This window comes from Gadus macrocephalus, chromosome 10, assembly GCF_031168955.1.
Source record: "Gadus macrocephalus chromosome 10, ASM3116895v1".
NCBI lineage: Eukaryota > Metazoa > Chordata > Actinopteri > Gadiformes > Gadidae > Gadus > Gadus macrocephalus.
This window is the reverse complement of record NC_082391.1, coordinates 15,649,580-15,672,562: the sequence shown is the minus strand read 5'-3', so window position 1 is coordinate 15,672,562 and position 22,983 is coordinate 15,649,580. Positions and strand designations below refer to the sequence as shown.

Genomic DNA, 22,983 nt, shown 5'->3' with positions numbered 1-22,983 from the left:
CTGAGGAGCACTGGCCCTCCCACTACGCAGACAACTCGCTTTACTACCAATCCGGCTGAAGTAGCGACTGCACCACTGCCTCAAAACTTCCATCATGAAAGGACTGATTCAAGAGGACTTAATTATTTTTGATCCGCAGTGCAGATCTGACAGAACGACATGAAAGACAGCGCATCCATCTCATTTGTTTATTTAGAAATAAAGCCAGTACATAGATATGCAAAACAGTCTGCGGCAGGGAAGGCCGCGGCGCAGACGATTTCCACAGCAAAGTAGTATGAACACTCTTCACCTCACGGCAAGAGTCCATCTTGGGAGGATATTAAACATCAGCTTTTCTAATGCCTGATGCCAACGCTATGAAATATACCCCCACACCGTCCACTACATATGCGTCCAGTCGGCCCCAGCTATAAGACAAGTTAAACGTGTGAAATATAACTTTATTTAGGCCGAGATGTTCACCGATGTGACGTTTTTCAGAGGATCGGATATAAGTGGTGTGAAAAAAAAAGGACCACCGAGTTCGGGGATTCTACTGAAGGAAAAAACACTTAACATGTTTACCTCTGCGTTTTTAAAGCCCAGAGACCCAGGAGGTGTCTTCAAAGACTTGATTGATTAAAACAAGCCAAAATAGTGGGAGTTTTCAAAAACGTTTTAGTCTGGAAAACATCTTTATTAGTGTTTAAGCGTTTAAGTCTTTAAGGCTCAGGGTGTGCTTTAACTGACAGAGCGAGAACGAGCCGTAAGAAACACTCACCCACCTGTTGGACCCAAAAAAAAAATACAAAATATTGATCCTAAAATGTGGACGCATTTACACTCGTTGACAGGTCGAAAAAAGAGCATGCTGCTGTGGAGAGGGTTGATGCATGGTTCATACTTGTTATGCCCGCTGGGCACTGGTGGACCCAAGGTAGCTGGGGATGGAAACGAGACCTTGTCTCCATGTGTGCACTGGAGGTGTGTGTGTGTGTGTGTGTGTGTGTGTGTGTGTGTGTGTGTGTGTGTGTGTGTGTGTGTGTGTCAGGCTTATCTACCAACACAGAAGGCTGGAGAGTGCTCTCCATCACCTTTGGTTAACCGAAGCACAATGTAAAAAATATATTACGGAGCTCGTGAAACCCAGTGTTGGGTTCTTAAAGGAAAGGAAATACATTTATCACGTAGGAAGGCAGGTCACAGGTCAAGCATCGGAGGAAACATTTAGTGTTTGAGAAATCATGTAGGGATATGACAAATATTGTATAAAAGATACAATAGAATAATGGTCACTTTGGTTTCTCTGAGCTATGACAAAAGCATTGACCGGACTAGTTTTAGCACACCGCAATTGCCACATTTAATGCTTCTGTTAGGCAGTGGATCATTTGCATAGTTAATTTTCGCACTACACATCAAAATCAATGTTTTGCCCCTATGAAATAAAAAATTTAAAATAAACACCACAGTGGCCCCTCCATATAATTGTAAAATAGGTTAAAATACAAAATACACAAGCTCTAAATAAACAGGTATTGGAATTAAGCTCCTATCTATGGTTCCCTATATTCCACATTAACAAGGTGTTGGGGTCACACAAGAGGGATGGGCCACCTTCGTCCAGTTTCCTTTCCACTAATTGTATTTCCCCAGAAAGAAATGAACAAAAGAAATGAACAAACGACAAAAACTAACATGAAATACACGGGCGGGGGGGGGACAAAAACATTGGAATCATTTGACGCGGTGAGAACGAGCGTGGAGCATCGTGTGGCTCCGTTAGGGTCGCTACTGCGAAGACAAACGGCGGGCCGCTCACCCTCAAGCTTGCAATACACAGGAATACGCTGCAGGAAGCCTACAGTATAGAATGATTCTTGATTCTGCGGGCTAGAAACACAACAAAGGAATTAATAAAATACCAATCTCTCGCCCTGCTCCGGGACACCGCCCGCCCCCCCCCCTTAGATGCTGTCCATGGCCTTGAACTCGCTGAGGGCCTGCACCGGGTTGATGTGCTTCTTCTGGGAGGAGCGCTTGACCTTGTTGGTGTGGGGGTCCTCCTGCTTCTCCCGCTTCACCAGCGGCTTCTTCTCGGGGGCCTTCATCCTCCAGGAGATGGCGGGCATGTTGAGGGACTGCATGGCCTGGCTCTTCTGGTACTTGGTGGAGGCCACGTAGGAGGCCTTGACGGTGGACACCACCGTGTTCATCAGGTTCTTGGCCGCCTGGATCAGGGACATGGCGCTGTCCACCTGCACGTACAGGAACTCCTGCGGGGGAGAGAAAAAACACGGTGACGACAGTGCGTTAGAGTGACTGTTTGCGTGTTAATCCGTTCCGGTTCGTCCACTTTGATCGGGGAACTGAAGGTCCAACACCGGAGACAATACAAAATAATGAAACTAAATAACGACCTTTACCGACATTTATTCGACATCCTAACAGGTGTGAAATTTCTCAGAATATGAAAAAAGGTCATCCTAATTTAATCTCCTCAAAGTAATAGCCTCAGAGGCTGTAAAGACACTTGATGGGTAGTGCTGGGAAACTACGTCTCGTTTCAGGCCCGGAGAACACAGGAACTAATCTTCTGCCCAGGAAATGGATGGACTTTGAACAATTACACCGGCACAAGTAATTAGCTGGCCCTGCTCCTGAAGGTTTGGGAGGTGCTGCTATGGGTTAGTCATCATCTATCATCTGCTCTGGGAGCTTAGCTAGCATTTAAACAACGGGAGTAAACCCCCATAACGTCAATGCCCTTATCTTCGGGGTTTGAAACGCTGGGCTGTTAAACCATCAGTGGGCTAATTAGTTCGGCATGCATTGCAACGAAGCTTTTAGAACAAACCGCTGGGTTTTGGACACGGGCAAACGTTTAAAAAACATACAGTAATTGCATATTAGTTCCTAGTGCATCGGTCAATTAAATATATAGAGAGGCCGTCATACAGTGGTAGGGTAGAAAGGAAGAGGAAATGGCTATTACTTAACATGAGTTATATGTTAAAAAACTTCACTATGAACCCAGTGCCCATTCTCTTTGACACTCGAGCCCAAAAGCCATTTGCAATTCAACACCCATCCTTCAAGCACTTTGCCGCTACCGCAGGGCTGTGGGCGGGCCGCTGGATGGCTGGGAGCCTGGCCAGAGATGTCAGAGACGGTCTGGCGGGCGTGTGATTAGATTGTTGAACTCACCCCGGACACGACCATCTCTCCGCCCAGGTTCTGCACCTCCGCCTTGACCTTGCTGCAGATGTTGAGCTGGTGGCAGTAGAGGGCGATACGCTGCAAGTAGGCCAGCAGATCCTGCTTGCAAGTGGAGTCCGGGCACTGAGAGGAAGAGCGTAAAGAAGGAAGCGTAAGTGGGAGTGAATGACGTAAACAAAAATACATTTTTCTGTTTTCACTTTGCAGGCCGGCGGCGAAAAAGGGAAAGCTTTCAGGCAAACTCAGCTGGAATATGTCATGCATCTTGATGAATATGCATTAGGTGTCCTTCGCGCTCATGTGAATCTACAGTAGTCATCCGTGACCTTTTCAAGTGGAGCGAGGCGCATCGGAGAAGGTAGGGCCATCGAAACATGGTCCCGCGCGGCACAAGCTCAGACTGTGGTATTCTAATTACTTTGTTAATTCAATGGCCAGTGGCCACCAGGTCGACAATGGCACAGGGTAAAAAGCCAACTAATGATGTCTGCAATTATTTTAAGATGACATTAGCAGAGCAGTGTGAAGTATCTGATTTACATAAGTCGGAAGAAAAATATGACAAATTCAAACAACCTAGTGATGCGCTGGCAACAGTTCTTTCCGATATAAAACGTACGGTATAAAACGTACTGAAGTGCACCGTCTGTTTCCCTGTGTATACCCCTCATTAGCAAATTAAGAGCACTTCGAGGAGCCACAATTAGTTACAAATAATAAAATAATAAAAAGAACGTTGGGAAAATAAATACAATAATAACAAGCCCTAATATAAGACACATTGGGCTTTTAACAACAAACAAATCAACTTGAAGGAATCAAAAAACCTAAATTATCAAAGCACAAACAAAGCGTTATGTTAATAAGCACACGAGTGTGCATTCACATCAACGGTATCTTTCTGCAGCGTCTCAATCTAATAATTAGGCCTTGGCTGTGTGCTGGAAGACCACTTCCCAACGTCTTCCTGGCCCTGCTAAACGAGCCCCCCGCCAGCCTGATAATGGGCTTTAGAGGCCTTTCCTCCCTGCTCATCCAGTGAATAAGTGCATGCGTAAACATGTCCGTGGGGAATCTGAAATTTGACATTTAGATTGTAATAAAAATAAGAAACGTTGTGCATCCTGCGAGCCAAGTCAGCAAGGAGCTCAGCCTTTTTATAGATTTCTTTATAAAAGAACAGTGACATGCATTTTCATGTAAAGGATTATCATTTGTCCTTTATAATAAAGATACTCTGAGCATTGGCAGCCGTTTGTATTCACTCACAAAGGCAACAACTGAAGATTTAATTGGGTGGAATTTGCAGTTACAATGACACATAATTAGGTGCAGTCCTATCAGAGCATAGTGGAACTCACATCTCTCCCCCCCCAACCCCTCCCCCATCGCTTCCCTTCTCCCCCCGCAACAGAGCCATTCCTGAGATGCAGCTGTGCATTTTAAGCTACACCTGCTGTGGCTCCTGGCTAGCTAGCAAACATGGCATGCTCTTTTTCATTAACACTGATGACGCAGTGAACCATAGTGCAATGTTGGTAAATGGGTCAACTTGCGCAACCTGTCTAAAACTTGTCTCGTCAATCTTATTTTTGGCAAGTTAAAACTAGAATGATATGAGCTTTATTGCCTGTCTTCACTGATCATTTCGCCATTGTAGATCGACAGTATGAGTAGGGGCTGCTCATGGTTGAGGCAGTAAAGCTGCTGGTGGCTCTGTGTGTGTACCAACGTCAGCCTGGATGCATGCTCATCCCCAAACAATACAGACACAAACACTGGCACGCTCTTTTGTCCAAGTGTAAACCATCACAGCAGTACCGACTGTGCACACCAACAGGGTGAGATAAACAACAACGCTCCCACCATCTCAGCAGTAGTTCTGCAGTGGCCACGATGACAAACCGAAAATAGAATGAATCATCTTCATCATCATAATCCACTTCATTTCAAAAACAGAAGGGATTAAGAAGAGGGAGAAAGACGACAGCTGGTACAAAGGAGTATAGACAAGGAGTATAGACGTTTGGCCATTATTGGGAATCAGTTGTGACTAAAGCAGTGGCGTCATTTCAGTCTGTGTCAAGTTTAGGGGAACATGATGCCAACAGACTAGGCGATTCTGTTTTAGTCATGCAGACGCATGTATCTAATTAACCACATCATGGGCTGTAACTGCTTAAACACAGACAGAAGTGAGGCTAGCACCAGCTGGACACACAGATCTCAACACAAAAAAAACGTATAACTAAAAGCACAGTCAGCATATTTGGACAAAACTCCATATCTGACATTGGATCTCACTTGGGTTAATCATTCCAGTCAGGTAGGTGGGCCCCTGAAGCCTCAACTTTGTTCTCCCTGGAAAAAGCGCAGATAAGACTATAACAAGTTGAACACACTCAGGCTTTTTAATTGCCTGGCTGTATGGGAGCAGTATCCTGTGGTAGCCATTAATTCTAAGTGTGGGCAAAAGGTGAGACTGTGCTAATGGCAGCCAATCTTGTAATTGATGAAATATCTGGGCTGCCTGCTGACTCTGAACACATCCCCGGCCCCGGGTAGGTTGGTGCGCCCGGATGAAGTGAGGGGATGTTTTGCTTGGTAATTGCAAATTAAACGGGCAACACACACGTATACGTTCATCTTGTTTACCGTAATTAGCCCGGCTGCCATTAGGAACTGCTCCCACACACTTCTTTAATGTACCCCTCTGCTGGTGCAGCTACAGAAAAGCTGGGTCGATCCAGCTCATTTCTTCCTTCCGAGGGGAAACAGACGGAAAAAGGTATGGTGCTGATGATCCTACTTAGAGCACGGGGGTCCCCGGTGGGATGTGCACAGCGCTCCACTGAGCACAAAGCCTGCACACATGCACGGACACGAGGGGCGTCCAACACAAGCTCCCTCCCCTCAGCCTGTGGACTGTGCTCCATCATACACCAGCGACTATGAGGCCGGCCCTGGCACTGGAGGAAATCACTGAACACAAACGCTCACGCACATTCGGTCAAACAATGCAGATCATCAGACTCGCAGCAGCAGCCGTTTTTTACGACCACGCGTGAACAAATATCAAAGGAACACGCCAAAACATGTGAAACGGCCATCCACGTGCTGTTCTGGCAAACAGAGCAGTGATGTGGGCTGCTTGATAAGGAAGGCACCGTTTATATTGTTGCAATGCTTTGCATATGATCCAGACGCTCGTATTAAAACGGAGTGATGCTCTGGCCGAGGTGGGAGAAGAGATGACAGCTGGGCAGGCAGAGGCATGGGGGTAAATAGTAGGGGGTCTGGAGGGGAGAACTGGAACTGGAATTGCATCAGAGCCTTATAGAATACATAAGACTTGGAGTCTAGAAGGAGAGGAGTTACATTTTTTTATGAAAGTAGGCGAAGAGGAATAAATAGTTGGCGCAGAGACGAGGGTGAGGAGCGAGCCAGAGGGGGAACAGCATGGAGGAGTAAATAAAAGGCGAGAAATCCAAGGGAGGGGGGGCTGAACAGTAGAGGATAACAAAGCAGCACATAGCTGGGTTAAGGCTAAATGCAGCAGGCATGCTAATGAGGGCTCGGGGAAGTGGTGAGACGGTTGGGAGCAATGCACTGTGAAAGCATCACTTGTGCTCATGCTAGGCTCAGCTGCTGGCTCCGCTCAGTACTCCCAGGAAATTCGGCAAGGCTGCTCTTCACACTGCCCGACATGTGAATACATCGGTTGCAGGGGGGGGGGGGGGAGAGACAAGAACACCACTTGTCATGACACGGCTCGCCCTGGACGGCGAGAGGAGGGAGGCCCACCAGGTACGGCTCACCCGGACAGTAGGTTAGGCACGTCTGTGGTTCAGCGGACCGATTTGTCCTTTTGTACCAGTCAAAGGGATTTTGTCGTTGATACTGTTACGAGAACAGCAAAAAGAAAAACCGCCTAAGCGCGAGTACATAGATGAGATTCGAAGGAAAGCACAATCAATACGTGACACGGAGAGCTTTTTCTTTAGTCGCAAGTAGGTCAAGCACACCAACGTAATCCAAGCAGCAATGATGAAATAAAACAACGGCTTAAACTTTTCCTCCAGTCCAGGTCAGGCTGGAAACCCGCCTCGCTGTCAATCATCGTCATCAAAAGCACATCGGCCGACTTCTCCGGCACCTTCTGTCAAATTGGAGCAGCCCTCACACCTGGAGACACAGCCTGCATGTCTGTAGAGTCTGCTTCTCATGTAGAAGTGAGGCAACTTGGCCTGGTCAGCTGAGCAGTCAGACGCCAAGATGAGATGTGTCATCGCACGACTCTTGATAGGATTCAAACGGGAGATGAAAGCGCAGAAAGATCTTTATTTAAGAGCCATTGGGGCAAAGGTGAAAAAGGCAGTCGGCATTAGAGAGGCGGTGTCTGTCATTATTGATGTCTCATACTCCCAACGTGTGGACTTGAAAGATATTATCTCACAGGCCTTTCACACATGCAACGAAAGTCTGAACTTCCCTCGTTTAATCCCCGGTGGGGCTGTCTGTGTGAACAAAAATGTGTGAATTCGCCCTTCTAGAGTTCATCTACTGCCCACTGCCCCTACTCTAAAGTCTGGAGAATATGTGAAACCCCAATGAGCGAGTGGGTGTGTTTCTGATGTGGTGAGGGCGTTTCTATCATACGACTGGTGCCAGACCAGGATCAGGGAGTGTTGCTTGCTGCTTCATACTTTTCTACAATCCAACTGATTTCTGGTTTCCACACTTCTGTTGATATTGCGGATAAATCTATAAAAATGCAGCATTGACACCACCGCAAAAAGTTAGCATTAATAGCCCCTTCCGCCATGTGTGTTAACAAAAAAACTGCAACTTCCGCTTCAACCTTCTAGAATTATGCCCGGCCTCCTAGGCCCCAGGCACCACACCTCGCCTGAAGTATTCAGAGAACCTCCAATAGGTGTGAAAAACTCAGATACGGCTTATCTCCCGCTGTGCGTCACATGTGAGAAAGGTCAACCCGTGATCAGCTTCAGATGTGATTCTCCGGAGTTCAGCCCGAGTTCACGTGTGAAAGTCCTATTAGCGGGTCCTTCTATCTGCTAATTAGATCTGGCCCCACCGTCGCTGATATTTAGGTCCTTTTTTGTTTAGAATTTCCTGCATTATTTAGGTTCAACTTTTGTAAGTGTATGCACATGTGGTTTCTTATTACCCCTGCATCTGTATGCTACAGCTGTTTCTATTGAGATTAGGTATTCAATAAATACCCCAAAATGTATAATGGAATCGACCGTTTGGCAGTGGGACTTCGGTTATCGCATCCTTAGTTCACATCACCATTTCAGAGCATATCTGTTGAATACCCAATATCTTTCCAACTTAAAAAACAATAAAACACTGTTCAAACAGCATTAGATGCTTTTCTTTACAAAATGCCAAAGCAAGGCTCTGCTGTGTACATTTCACTTTCGTGTTTGATGTCAGGACGTTGCTGGCGGGCTGTCATTATTGTAAAAACCTCTCAAACGCTCTGGGAACAAACGCCTACACGGCCCAGTGACTGAACGCTTGCAAACAAACCTTTTTTACACAGCGGCTCAACTATAATGCATCACAATGCAAACGGTGAAGGCTTTTGACTATTTACTATATACATCCTGCTCCAAAAACGTGGGCAAAATAAATAAGACAATGCATGATATATTTAACAGAACGACAATAAAATGTCGTCAGATTACAATATTTTTGTAATCATTTATGATTTGCTTGACGAATACTCATTAACTCAAGTGCCGGTCCGCTCCCTAATGGAGAACGTATGTTTGTCCTTGACGAAAATAATTTGAACACACAAACAGAAGGTGAACAACAACACATGAGCCGTCTAACAGAAATATTCCATTGATGGAATGTGTTAGCATAATCTACACGACATAAATCATAAGGATCGGGTCCCATCAGCCTGAAAGGCGAGTTGTGATGAATTCCATTACATATTGCAGAGAAGGTAGAAGAGCCAACTCTGCTGTTCTTACCCAGTGACTGACCTTTCACGATGAGTCACCCAGAGAAAAAAAAAATACAAATTTTCACCATTTACCGACAGGGAAGCGTTCAGATGCACTGTGGGTGTTGCCCAGGGTGACGCCACACTTTTTGTGTTGCCAATATTGCATATTTTTATTACATAACTGTGGCCCAAATGGCCTTAAATCCACAGAAGTGGAAAGCCTCTGGCCACTATGAATGTTGCGGTGACTGGATGCCTGGACTCTCCTTATGGTTAACCGGTCAGCACCCCATCACCGATTTTTAATGTTTTGCTTGCATATATTTATGTATGTATGTCAATTATGGCACCCATTGTACTCTTGACCATCCCTGGAAGGTGGGATCCCCCAATCAGCGTTCCTCCTCAAGATTAATTCCTTGCTAATTAAGGGATTTTCCTTGCCCCCTTGGGGGCTAGGGTCAGGGGGGTTGTCATAAATATATGGCCTGTTGAGCCCTTGAGACTGTACCGGTGATTAAGGGCTATACAAATACAATTGAATGAAATGCAAAAAATGAACCACATTATGTTCTGCATGCAGATGCGATAACTAGGTTGTGTATAAGGAACACTGGGTCAAGAGGTGACCAGTTGTATGGTCTCGAGAGGTGCATAGGGGATGGGGTCCGCCCCAATGAACAAAAGAGGGTTAATGAGGTTTAAAAGCTGGATCACTGCGCTCCTGAATGGAGCGATTGCTAATGAACTTTGCATGAATGTTGGCATGTACCGTGTACATGCTAGTTAATGTGATTTATAGCTCATGGGCCTATCTTTGGATTCAATCGCTTACTGCCACGCCTCTGACTGTGGTTGGCTGAGCGTATAAAGCCATCATAGTCTATAGATATCAATTAAGTCCTGTTTGAGGCAGATAGCGCGAGGCCCTTTGTCCGACCACATCTGCGCAAATGACGCCGTGGGTTTGGTGGGGGCCTGTTCAATCACACTGACAACTGGGGGATGTTAATGTGACAGTGAAACAGACACACAGGCTGGCTATGACGGGGGAAAATCGTGCTGGGGGCAAGCCAAGAGCACTAGCCTTTGGAGGTCACCAAGGGAACCAATTAAATGGCCTTCCTCCATGATTAATGTTCATGCTGTGGCTGTCAGTCAAACTGCTCGTTTGGTTCTTGTAAGCAAAAGTGACAACTTTACAAGAAAGTTATAAAGACCGGTAGTCCACGTACAAGCTGTTCCTAAACTCATTTGACTTGAATGACAATAACGGTCTGGGCGATGTAACCATCGTTTCCGTCACTCCTGGCTTCACTCAAACATCTGGTGGCTATATAATGGGGAGGAAATATTTCCATGGACCGATTCTGCCCAAGAGACTTTGACTGCATTTGACGAATGTAATCGGAAATGCCGCACTTTCGTCTTCCTGCCAAGACAGTACTTTGAATTATAGTGATTCAGCGTTATGTTGTCCACAAACGACTTACTTACTGGCCGATGCACATAGATTCCAAAAGACAAAAGGTGCTATATTGCCACTTATAAGAGGCCGTGTGCGAGCAAAATGCTCTGCTCGGCAGCATCGCTACAAGAAGGTAATCTTGCCAAATTAAATTAGCAACGGAAGTTTTAGTGACGCCAGTAGGTGCTATGATGGCTTGTTAACCCAGACAGGAATTGTCCTGTGAATGCATTTACTTTTGCTTGACCTGTATGGCGATCCTTCAAGCAATATTTACCATCCCCCCAACCCCCAATAATAAAAGAGAAAAGTGAGGGGTATTGCTTATGTTGCTCGACCTCTGGGCTTGACGCCAGAGCTGTTCTGAGGCTTCTTCCAAGATCAGATCAATTCCTATGACCCCTCTTCGAAGATAAATTTAAAAAAAATACTAAAATGCTGGGCCATTACCATAACGCTGTGTTTAACAAACAAAAACAGTAGCTGTGTGTAAATTACCCAGAACAAACACCGAAAACAACAAGTCCTTAACACTGCAGTCGGCTGGGGGCTGACCCTTGAACTGCTGAGTTGAGAATTTGTGGGCGCCCTGTGATTTTACTTCCCCACCTCGGCAAGAAATTTACAGCCCAGGTCCCCATAAAGCGTCGAGGCCAGGGTTGGGATTACACTGCCACCAGCACCGGATCACCCATGGATCACCATAAATCCACCCTGATTGAATGCAAATTGGAAATGTATACTACATGCGTCCGTATAGATCACCAGAATAAAGCTTGTGCACTAAATGCACACACAGCAAGAACACGCACATTTACTAAATGCGCAAATATTGCATGTGCATGTGTGCACGTTTCCGACGTGCATGTGTGCACGTTTCCGACATGCACAGCTGCGGGTACGCGAGCTAACAAGGGAATTTATGGGCCACACGAGGGCTCACACATTAACATTATAAATCTCAATTACATAGGATTATTTGTTTACCAGCTTGCCCCGACGCAAATCTCCCAAGGTATCCTGCAGTGGAAAATCATAAATTCTTAATAAACTGCACTGCAGACCTTTGTACAGCTCTGACCTAAATCCTGCAGCTCATCTCGTAACTACATTAATATCTTTAAACATGGATAGGTGTCCATTACTCACGGTTAACATTTTCAAAGAAACCAACAGTGAAGCACTTCACCGTGTGCGTCTCTGAAAGACACAACATGCCAACAATCTTTTTTTCCCTACGTAAAAAAAAAGGACTAATCTGAAAATGGAGATGCTGTACTATCAGTCAGGGGCCATCTGCCGATGTGCTCCTATGAAGAGTGAACCGTCATGGGCCCTTCAGGCAGGCTGCGCAGAGGGTAGGGCGATTAATATGCCTAGGTTAATGAGTAGCTCCACCGCCGCCTCGCCTCCCCTGACGGACTCAATGTGCTTCTGGAAGGTGCTTCTGGAATGTGATTCGCTCAGCGCTAACACCGCTGCGTGCGTACCATCCCTGGCTCGCCACGTGCGCCCAAGTGTGGGAGAGCCCACGGCGTCTCCCGTTTTGTTGAGAACGGATTCTAAAAATATACTGCCCATATGTAAATAAAAAAATAATAAAAACACACCTGCTAATTACACTGCTAATTAAAGGCAAACCGCCTTTAATGGATTTTGCTCTCAGGAGGAACATCTTTCCCCCCCGATGGCTGCACATAAAACCCATGATTTTCATTTTGTCCTTCTCCACGCTGCCTGATGCAGTCCTGAGACTCTTGGCTGACATGTGGAGGCGGAGAAGCTGCGTGTTGCCTGGTCTCGAAGTGTTTTGGTCCACACAGGGACAGAGACAGCTGCATGGGCTCAGAAGGGCTGGAGGGGTTCTGACTCTTGGCTAAGACATTACCTCCAACAGCCAGTGCTCTTCATTTATTCATAACTAGAGTGCTCCAACTCCCCCCGTCCCCCCCACCGTCCCCCAAATACCCCAATAGTGTACACATGTACACAACATTATACAGTAACTACTGACTGCATGAAGTCCCAGAAAGAGGGGCAAAGGAAACTAAGAAGCAGCACAGCAGCAGATAAGGGAACAAACCTGCATGCAAACAAACATATAGTCGCACACACAAACACACACACACACACGTACACACTTTCCCATCTGCTATCTATGGGGGATTATATTGTATTCATTAGAGGGAAATAAACCGCGGCAAGAGCAGCATTGAGGCATGAAGGAAAAAGGCCCTTTCCACTTTTATATTCCTTTTCAATTAGGTCAGAGCAGGTTAGACTTTTGATTTGCCAATAGACATGGGCCTCGAAAATCGAGAATCAGAGCTCATCTTATATAAAATATTAAACCAGAAAGGCCCAACCTTTCGAAGGCCAACCGCTCATTATGTCAGATTATGAAAGCGCAATCTCTAGTGTAAACTCACTGTCGATTCCAGAATGACGGGCTGTAATTAAAATGCGTGCTTATTTAGCAACATGGATGAATCTGGATATTTAAAACTAACCTTATGTCGTTACCTTACCTTCCATATTCATTTCAATAAATATTGCCTGTGGGTAAACCTTATGTTTTACTGTTTTACACTTTTCCTCATGAAACTTTCAGAGTGGTAAATATTTGACAAATGCCCTGGCACAATACATTTTATTCCTAACCCTCAGTTACATGCCAAAACAATTGGCACAATGAATGCAATAGCAAACGAATCATACATTAATTATGCAATAGCTTCCCGTTGTATGCACATCCCCACTGTTAAATCAGATTAAATAATGGCACAAGATTTGTGATTCAAAGAGAATGGCTAAACAGGGCAAGCAGCTAAAAGCATGACATGCGGTTATAGAGTAGCGGTTAGTTTATTGTGCTTGACTGAACCCTCGCTAAACTGGGAGAAGAACTGACAACTCAATGTATGTTTAAATAAAATTCTTAAAGCAACCGTTTCAAACTGCTTGTGAAACTGTTAGCCTGACACACATTCACACACATACACGTCACACACACGCCTTTGCATGTACAGAAAGGGGGGGGGAAACACTCATCTGGTAGACCTCTGTGTTGTAGTGAAGAGAGGCATCTTCACAGGGGAGGACCATGTCAACCTCAATCTGACAAGCGCATCTTGCTGCCAGCATCACCGTTAAATCTCTCCATGATTTAACAACACATAGTATACATATTGCAACGGCAGCGTTGCCACGGAGACCGACTTTGTGCGGGAGGTGGCACACGAGCAGACAGGGGGGGGATAAATCATGTCCGGCCTCTCCCACAGGAGTGGTACGGTCCTGGTATTTAAGTGAAATATGAAGCCATAGATAATTGAATATGTGTATTCCAGTGTCAGGGAGCAGAGTCCTCAGGGTAAGGGATTGAAGGTGGAAAGACGATGGAGTAGGGAATTGGGGAATGGCAGATGAAAAGGAGAGCGGTCTGTGGTCTCCACCGAGTCAACTCTGCATCAAAGTGCTCCCGAACCGTTGGTTGAGTTCCAACGAGGTCATTATTGAGAGAGAAAAGCGATAATGGGTGTACTGTTGTACATGGTCAGTATGAGGCTTAATGGTAAATTAAATATCAAGGTGAATGGGGGGGGGGGCAGCTGTGGCAGATATATTGAAATTCATTTGGTTATCGTCCTAGACAAAAGGACAGGGACAAGGTAAAATGCAACTGGAATGACCTTTTTTGTGAGAATATTCACAAAGGGCTCTGAATGCAATGAAGTTATTGCACCTGGCACACTAGTATTTCCTGCATCATCCACAAGAAAATAATTCCACTTGCCAAGTCAACTGCGTCTATTCTCACGGTTATAAACATAACTGAGCCTAGCTCTGGCGAATTCAGCTATGCAATTGAGAGCGTGATAGAACGTTACTATAGCCAGCATAGACAGATGTCTCATTTTCAGCCAACAAAGTAGCTTAGCATCACAAATCCACTGGCATTATCGTCACATATTACATCTGGGTGGTTATCCCTCTTTTAGAACGCATTGCTCGCCCCCCGAGCGGCATGTTCATAGACAATTATTTACACTCCGTTCTGAGGGCTGCATGTTGAAATGTACCGTACACAGAGAGTCGTTAATGTAACCCACTGCGGAGTGAGTCTGCACTACACCACAGACGAAGACTGACTGCATGTACGAGTCAGGCCTTGGAAGCATATAAAGAAGAGAAAGGAGGAAGGGTGAAATGCATTGTGACAAACTTCGAAATATAGACCAATTAATAGTCATATTAACATATGTGAAGAGTTTGAACTTTGGAACAAGTCCATCCCAGCAGAAATCTTGGGTGCCCAAGTGAATTGCTGGCTGCAGCTGAAGCTAGTAATTAACCTTTGTGTGTTGGAGCAAATTTCCAAGACTGAAACTAAATTTACAGTCGTTTTGGCCTGGAATGCCCTCATGACATCCTGGCACACTGCCAACCGTGTTGGCATGTCCAGGGCATGGCTGCTTAGCTGGTTTATATGTTTCAAGGTGAAGATTGTCATTCAGCATGGCACAATCCATGCTTATGTTTGGGTTTCGTTTTATCCTTACATTATCGGCGATGGTGCGACCCAGCTTGTCCATTCTTGATCCGGCCTCTGCAATTTTCTTCGCAGCACTGATGACATCAGATGTGTTCTTCAGTGGCCCCTTCCCCCTGTTGATAAATAAAAGAGAAAACAACAGATGAAAAAGGTAATTGGTGAAGGAGCTCCTGTGATTTTGATAGGGGTATTTTTATTATTTGGGACAGCCAGCCGAGATTAACAGAGCAGTCTGATATATAGGTTTTGGTCACTGTGAAATCACAAAGCCACGTGATTGACTCTCTCCACACACACACACACACACACACACACACACACACACACACACACACACACACACACACACACACACACACACACACACACACACACACACACACACACACACACACACACACACACACACACACACACACACACACACACACACACAAAACAAGCAGACCTCTGGCACCATTTTCATCGGCCGGGACTGTGAACGGTTTACAACGCATTTAAACTCAGGGGCACAGCCTTCAGTTTGAAGGCCATCACATCAGCGCTGGCTGTGGACACTGCCGGGCGCTTGTTCGCCTATCAGATACGGGGCTGTCAAATCCCGCTGTGTTGGCTTGTTTGGTCTCTGCCCCACCCACCACAAGTGTCTTCCCAGGCTTTATCTGATGGGTAACAAAAACGAGATGACTTGTTCCATGTAGTCTGAGCCGAGCGCATCCAGATGGTATGGGGAACACAGAAAACACCACCCACTCTGCATTTGTCTGCCCATTTCTTTGCCGTTGATGAAGTGGCAAAGGGAAAGGAAAGAGCAGTAGATGATAGATGTAGGTAGATGATGATGTCTTAAAACCTAATAAATCAATGCACCCACTCTCCCACTTCCATTATAAACGTATCCATTCTCCTTCAGGACCTCGCGGTAGTCCTACCGTGAGCACGCCCACTCCTGACCCAACCCACTGTGTTATTTGCCAGCGTCGCGTCCCCACAAGGGACTCTGGGACACAGTTGGCAAGAGGCATAAATTGGAATCAAAGCTCCTCTCTCCAGGCTAAAAAAATGAGCCATCCAACCCCAGAACAGATGGAATTTTGTGTTCTCTTCGCTGCCCCTTCCATCCAATCTCCCAGCCATCCCCTCTTCTGCCCTCCCCTCTGCCACAGAGCCCGTCAGGAGCCGCGAGGGGTCATGCGTCACAGCACAGACTGGGAACTCCCAAGGGAGAGGGACTGACCCTGGAGACAGAGCTACGCCTATTGTAATGAGTTTAGAGGGGGGGGGGGGGGGGGGGGGGGTCGGGACAGGACAAAAACAACTTAGAGAACTAGGATTTGGATCACGGCTTGACACAGCAGTCGCTTTAACAGTGATTAAACTTCTGCAGTGGAATCATCTCGTAAATACAGCCAAAAATTGATTTGTTGTTGTTGGACGGCCCACCGGCTCTTTAATATGCAATAGATATGCACGAGGGCTAGATTAAAGTATGCAGTACCAGCTAAAACGCCTCTACATATCTGGCTTTCCCTATGCAAATTGATTTCAAATACTGGCCAGTAACCCGGAAGGCAGAGCGCAAGGGGGGGCTCCAGATTTACCCTTTTAATTATAACACATATTCTTGCTACAGCCCTAGAAAAGGTACTGGTGGGTCCACACCACTGACAGCCTCGGGAGTCCAGAAGGGCTGCATCCACACTAGACCATAAGCACATAGCGCCTTTAGACAGGTGGCTCTCAAATACGCTGCATGCTTCCAAAAGCACATTCCTTATTCATGACAGCCAACATGTAGCCATAAGCTAAGTAGGAGCTAGAATCCCTCCTGTCGGCAGATAGGTCAGGACAAGGGCCTAGATCAATTTCCCCACGTAGCATTAACCTTGGCAAAGCTATGTGCCAGCTCAAGGTTGAAGGGGCAATAATTTGGGTGCAGGCCGAAAAACCCATCTAGTGACCTTCTATGCTAATGCTAAATCTGAGAGCACAGACATGCTGTTAAGATATATGGTCAGAGGCACACGGGCATTGAGAGATTAACAGCCACTTTTGGCTATTAAGACAGACGAAAACATCAGAAACAAAACATCCTCCATGCAAAGACATCCATCTTTGTGTTTGTAATAAAGGGACAAAAAGGCTCATTATTGATTTTGTGTTTTTCTACAGGGAATTGGAGTCCTGGCAATAAATATGCAGCAATAATGTTTCTCCCACTGCCGATAATAAGCATCAGCAGATAATGAGGAAAAATCTGATTGATTACAGTTACTGAATGGTGTGGACTATTAGCTCAGGGTCATTAGAACATCATTATTGCTTCATAATCCATTTTCTAAGTTAGGAACAGCCAAACAAGCTTCTATTTTTGAGAGAATGTGATGAACAAAAGGACCTTTCTTGAATATAGAGCACGTTTCATTAGGTTGTGGATATCAGATCTTTGCATTGGATCTTTGCAGATACCTCATACTAGTAGGGTCTAGTAAAATTGCAAACACCCACTGAAAACGCATCGTGCATTCGCAAAGAGGGCAATAGTCAGGAATGGGAAATGCATTGTTTTGTTCCGACTACATTACATGGGGCATTTAAGTTTGCATTCGGCATAAACAAAGCATGACGAATCAATTCCATTGTAATATCGATAAAGGTTTCTTGTTTTGCAAATTAAGATAGTGTTTCTGCAAGTGAGGCCACTTGTGGTCAACACCACAACTAGCCTTTACATTGTGCGAGGAGAAAAATCTGTAACTTTGGTAAAGATGAGACATGACTTGCGCATACTAGTAATGTGTCGCTACCGCTCGCTCTCCTCGCTCGTCCACACACTCGCTGACGTCACACACACACGCACACACTGCCAGTGATATGCGTATGATACTTTCTCGTGCGCACAAGATATTTTTCTCGTCCTCACGAGAAACGTTAAAAGCAATTTTTTTACCCCATGTCCCTTTACGGGTTCCGTACTCTACCACCATTTTCTTGTTCAAAGTTTGTTGTGATGCGTAACGTGGCTGGGAGAACACTGCGTTCATTGAATGGCTTTCACCGTTATTACTACTGTGACTCAGTTGTGTGCACAAGATGTCCCCTCACAAAACTTTTTGGAGGACATTTTTGCAAGAAGATAGAAGCAAAAATATGGTCATGCATACTGCATTCGTGCAATAGGTACATTTGAGCTAGACCCCCACAGTACCATGGAAACGGGAGTAGCTTCTTGCATTCAAAGCAGTATTGCAGAATCTTCCGACGGTCACAAAAATTATCTAACCTTTCCCTCAGTCATAGCCTGCCCTTTACCCCTATATTTCAACCAAAATATATCCTGCAAAATATGGCTACATCCAAAAGCCAGATTTCCTTCTCGTCTCACTAAGAATGACAGGAAAAGGGGCATGCTAGACTCCAGAGACACTGCAGGGGAATTGGTATGATACCTGTTTGGTATTTGGTCATTTTGTTTTCCTTCCCTGTACTTGTGTTTTCTCTCATTATTATGTCCATAACTTTCAATGTGTCGATTTCTTACCTACTAATGCTGCTGTTGCACAGTGAGAGCAACACTGGGTCGGGGAACATTTCTTTGAGTGCAGATACTGGAGTACTTGAAATGTATGGCAAGGTACGAGACACATCTGTAAATTAAAATATCTCAAGAATAGATAAGACTTGTCTACACTGCTGTAACTAAATGACGTAAACATTTCTATCAGACATGAATAGGGAGGATTCATGCATACATCGCTCCACACCCGACCAACCTGACATCACAACAAATGGCCTTGAAGTGAAATAATGTATTGGAAGTTTGTACTCATGTCTGACATCCACTTATCAGATTTCTACAAATCAAATGGGAAACATAACCCAGGGTAAGTGGAGGGCATTTACTGCATCAGTCAAAAAGTGAAAGCAGGGTTGCCGAGGGGAAAAATGAATATAGACAGGACACGGGATTGTGTCCAGGAGATAGAAAGCAGTGAACCGGTCACTGGTCAGATCTAATCAGAAAAGCTCTCCATTGAACATTTCTACACACTACAGATACTGGTGATGGAGAGGTACAACTTGCTACATATCACTAGTAGAAGAGAAGATAAAAAGAGATCAAATTCATTTCAGAGGTTGACCTGGGAAATATATACTGTTCAAGCGAGGGCCTATGTATGCACTATTTTGTTGATGGGAAACAACCGGGGCCGTGTCTGGCTGATTGTGTTTGACAAAGTCTGAACTTGAGAATGTGTTCCGTCTGGAGGCATTCTGCTGCTGTTGCACAACCGTGTGAATATCAATGCGAGGGGTGACTAACACAACACATGCAGATCAGTGGGGTGAACAAATCACCATGGTGATGTCAAAGACAGACTAAAACGCTTCCGTCTACTAAAATAAGAACAGGATAGCAAGGCACACTATGGATACCAATTCATGTGCAAGTGGCTCGTGTGGCCACCCACCGGGCCACCCACCTAACCACCCACCGACCCACACCCACACATAGTGGATCAGGCTTACCTGGTGAAGTCCGTCATCTCCATCATGATCATGCACATCTGCTTGGCCAACACGATGATGTCATTGCCACTGTCGTCCCACTTGGACACCTCGGCGTCCAGCTTGCTCTTCTCCTCCTGGAAGCTGGCCACCTGTTCTGCAATCTTTGCCTTCTGCTCCATGGGAAGCTGGGCCATGATAGCCTGGAGGGGTTGATGGACGGACAGGCACAGTGAGTTGAGTGGAGCCCAATGGTACAAAGCAATGTCAGGGCGGTCTTTGCAACTCCTACTTATATTTTAATAATAGCCTCCAGCTACCAAGGATGAAGGGTTGTTTGTTACCAGCGGGATGGGACATGGTGTCAGAGATTAGAGAAGTGCATTACTTTTGCACCCCGTCCAGTACAACAGTTTCCTTCAGTGAGATTTTTTTGAATAACTGGTAAAATAAAAATGTTCAAGCATCCCTTGATAAAAACAAATGTTTTGTTTTATATTTTTCTTAAAAACTAAACTTCAGATAGGCTGAAGGTGAATAATGTGCCTTTGAAAGGAGGACATACATTTATTTATTTTTGGGGTGGAAAATTAACTACTTGCCAAAGAAGATAGTATTTTCTCATTCAACTCTTTCTAAAGTGCACAGAAAGTAGATGAAAGCTGTCCTCTCCATAGATAACAGTCATCAACAGCCACCTCACCGGGCTTAGCATTTCACTGCCTGGCCCCTGGCTAAGTGGGGGCTGTGAAATCATTAGAGGTTTCATTTCCTGCTGTGAGGACCGGGTTCACAACCCTTCTCTACAAAGCCATGAGACTCACACATTACACTACGGAGCGAGAGCGAGACTGAGGACTCCGGTCAGATCGTTGAAGGAAAATATACATTTATTTCACTCTGGTCATTAGAAGAGATCAATAGCAGGGCATTGATAAAGCAGTACTTAATATCCTGTGCAAAGGTGTTTATCATTTGGCTCTTGTTCTTCCTGTTAGACTGGGTAGTTAAAGGGCAGCAACCCAAGAGGTGTGTGGACCTGTAATGAATGTGCATTTCAGGCCAGAGTGGCCACCTACTTAATGGAAGAAGGTCAAATATAGCATCACACACTTCTAAGCCGTTATATTTAATTAATGATTCCCTCTGGATTTTTGTACAATGATTGAAGAGTAAATGCAAATGCACCAAGATAACACTCAACAAAATTGCTCTTCCAATGAGGAAATGCATATTATTTCAGAAAATTAGAAATATGTGAAAAACAGAAAAACTGAGCTATATGGGGAAAATGGTGCAGAGAATACATTTAAATATAAATAAGAAAAGCTAGTTTATCAAGTTCCTCACTAGTGTCGCTAAGTATGAAGCATTTTGCGTGTACTTTGCATTACCGCTGAAGACAAAACCGGTGATAATAGCAGTAAAGGCTTTAAGTCACACTTGACTACACCTCCTCAAAAGAAAGAGCGAGCAACAGGAGTCCTATTGTTCGATGAGAAGGTTTTAATTTGGTCTCTACAGACCACAGACAGTTTGCAATTTTTTATTGTTTCAATGAAAGGAAGCTCAACACTTTCATGCCATCTATATGAACGAATATTTCCGGTAGGACATTGGGATTTTATCCTATACTAAACAAAGCAGAACATATAGATTTCAGAGCTATAGTGGCTCCTGAATCATTACATGTTGAACAAAGATAGATCGTGTGACACAAGCCCTGCGGTCAAACGCAGTCAATGATGGTCAACGTGGCCCAATACAGTGGGGACTGGCCATTAGCTAATCCAGGGCCTTGGTTATATAGTGTCTACAGTGAATGAAAAGTCAATAAACGCACACCTAGATAAAACACTTCTGGCAGTATTTGGGGATCCATGGAAAGCACAGCACTAATGTATTTTTCAGGTGAGTGAGCCTATCTTGGTTTCATCTAATGCGGTTTTTAAGTTAAATGAAGTCATGAACGCTTGAAGTGTACAGAAAGATGTTGGATGGTTAATGGTGTAGTATTCAAGTTACAAAAGGCAATACAACCCATGCATTGTATAATTTTTTTATTTTTTTTTAAATCAACCAACTTGGATATGAGCCAGGAGATTGCATTCTCTAAATGAATAACCAAAGATTATAGTTGGGCGCATAATATCCCTGTGTATTAGTAATGAATGAATACCATCTTAGGATGGAATTTTATCCCAACACAGTTAAGAAGGGCCAACAACCCACTGGTTCCTCAGAATTTAAATCAAGAGATTCTTAGTTCAAGATACACACCTTGAACTGGTAGTGTGCCACAGACCAAAGATTCCAGAATAAACAAGTAGCCTTGCCAACAGAATAAGTAAATAAATGTTCAAAGACTCGAAGAGCTATGGCATATTATGGCAGAAGCTGCCACAGAGAAACATTGTATGTTCTGCTAAAAATGCAGGGAGCCCGGGCGATACAATTTCAGTATACGGCCTGTCTGCAGCCAACATGGTATGGATGTATATATAGAAATATATATTATAAAAATACAAGCACTCACCCTGGCACTTTGGCCAGCAATAAGCTGGTCATCCTCAGTCTGCACGCTGGTCCTGCTGCGCACATCAAAGTCCTCTGTTTCAAAGTCTGAGTCGTCCAACTCCTCAGGGGTCTGCCAGGAGACAGCGAGAGAAGAGAAGGGCGGGGAGCATGGAAGAAGAAAGTAGTGAAGAAAAGGGAGGAATGATGTGTTAAACAAGCATGATACGTATATTTTGGTACCGCCAGCTATGATGGCGTCAGATGAATGTCCTCCAGACAAGGGCCCAGCAGACCATATCCGACCGGGAGACGAACGCCTTGATCCATTTGGAATGAGTGCGTAATGTGCTGCCTTTGCATTTTGAGGGGGAGGAATTAAGGTACAAACTGGTCTGGAGCATATTGGGGGTAAACCGCCTCAATCAGCATCCCATCTGTCTCCACTATGTGGGCAGAGGATGCTGCAGCATAAATTCAATTGCACTCTGCATGCTGAGCCACCTGATCATGATCCGTTTCCCGTGCCCTGCCCCAAACCGTGACCAACCTTATTTTACGGTAAATGGCAGAAAGCAAACAATACTCAATCTCTCGGAGCTCCGTGGAGCCAAACACCCAAACCAAACAAGGTAGTCACCGCCGTGCAGACATGAACATACATTTGGGGGGGGGGGGGGGCACGTGGGCCGGGGGAGGCTGATATTTGAAGAGATGAAGACGCATCTACCATGCCTGTGCCATGAC

At 45.1% G+C, this 22,983-nt stretch overlaps 1 protein-coding gene across 1 annotated transcript in view; it reads right to left on the bottom strand.

The window, feature by feature from the left end:
• Nucleotides 1–174: 174 nt before the first annotated feature.
• Nucleotides 175–22,983, bottom strand: part of ctnna1 (catenin (cadherin-associated protein), alpha 1) — a 76,581-nt gene continuing 53,772 nt past the window's right edge. The window contains exons 14-18 of the mRNA XM_060062754.1: nucleotides 22,259–22,369; nucleotides 19,744–19,925; nucleotides 15,221–15,326; nucleotides 3,190–3,324; nucleotides 175–2,258 (exon numbers count right to left, since the gene is read on the bottom strand). Coding sequence (XP_059918737.1) covers nucleotides 1,950–2,258; nucleotides 3,190–3,324; nucleotides 15,221–15,326; nucleotides 19,744–19,925; nucleotides 22,259–22,369 — 843 coding nt within the window. The 3' untranslated portion in view covers nucleotides 175–1,949. The remainder of the gene's footprint in view (nucleotides 2,259–3,189; nucleotides 3,325–15,220; nucleotides 15,327–19,743; nucleotides 19,926–22,258; nucleotides 22,370–22,983) is intronic.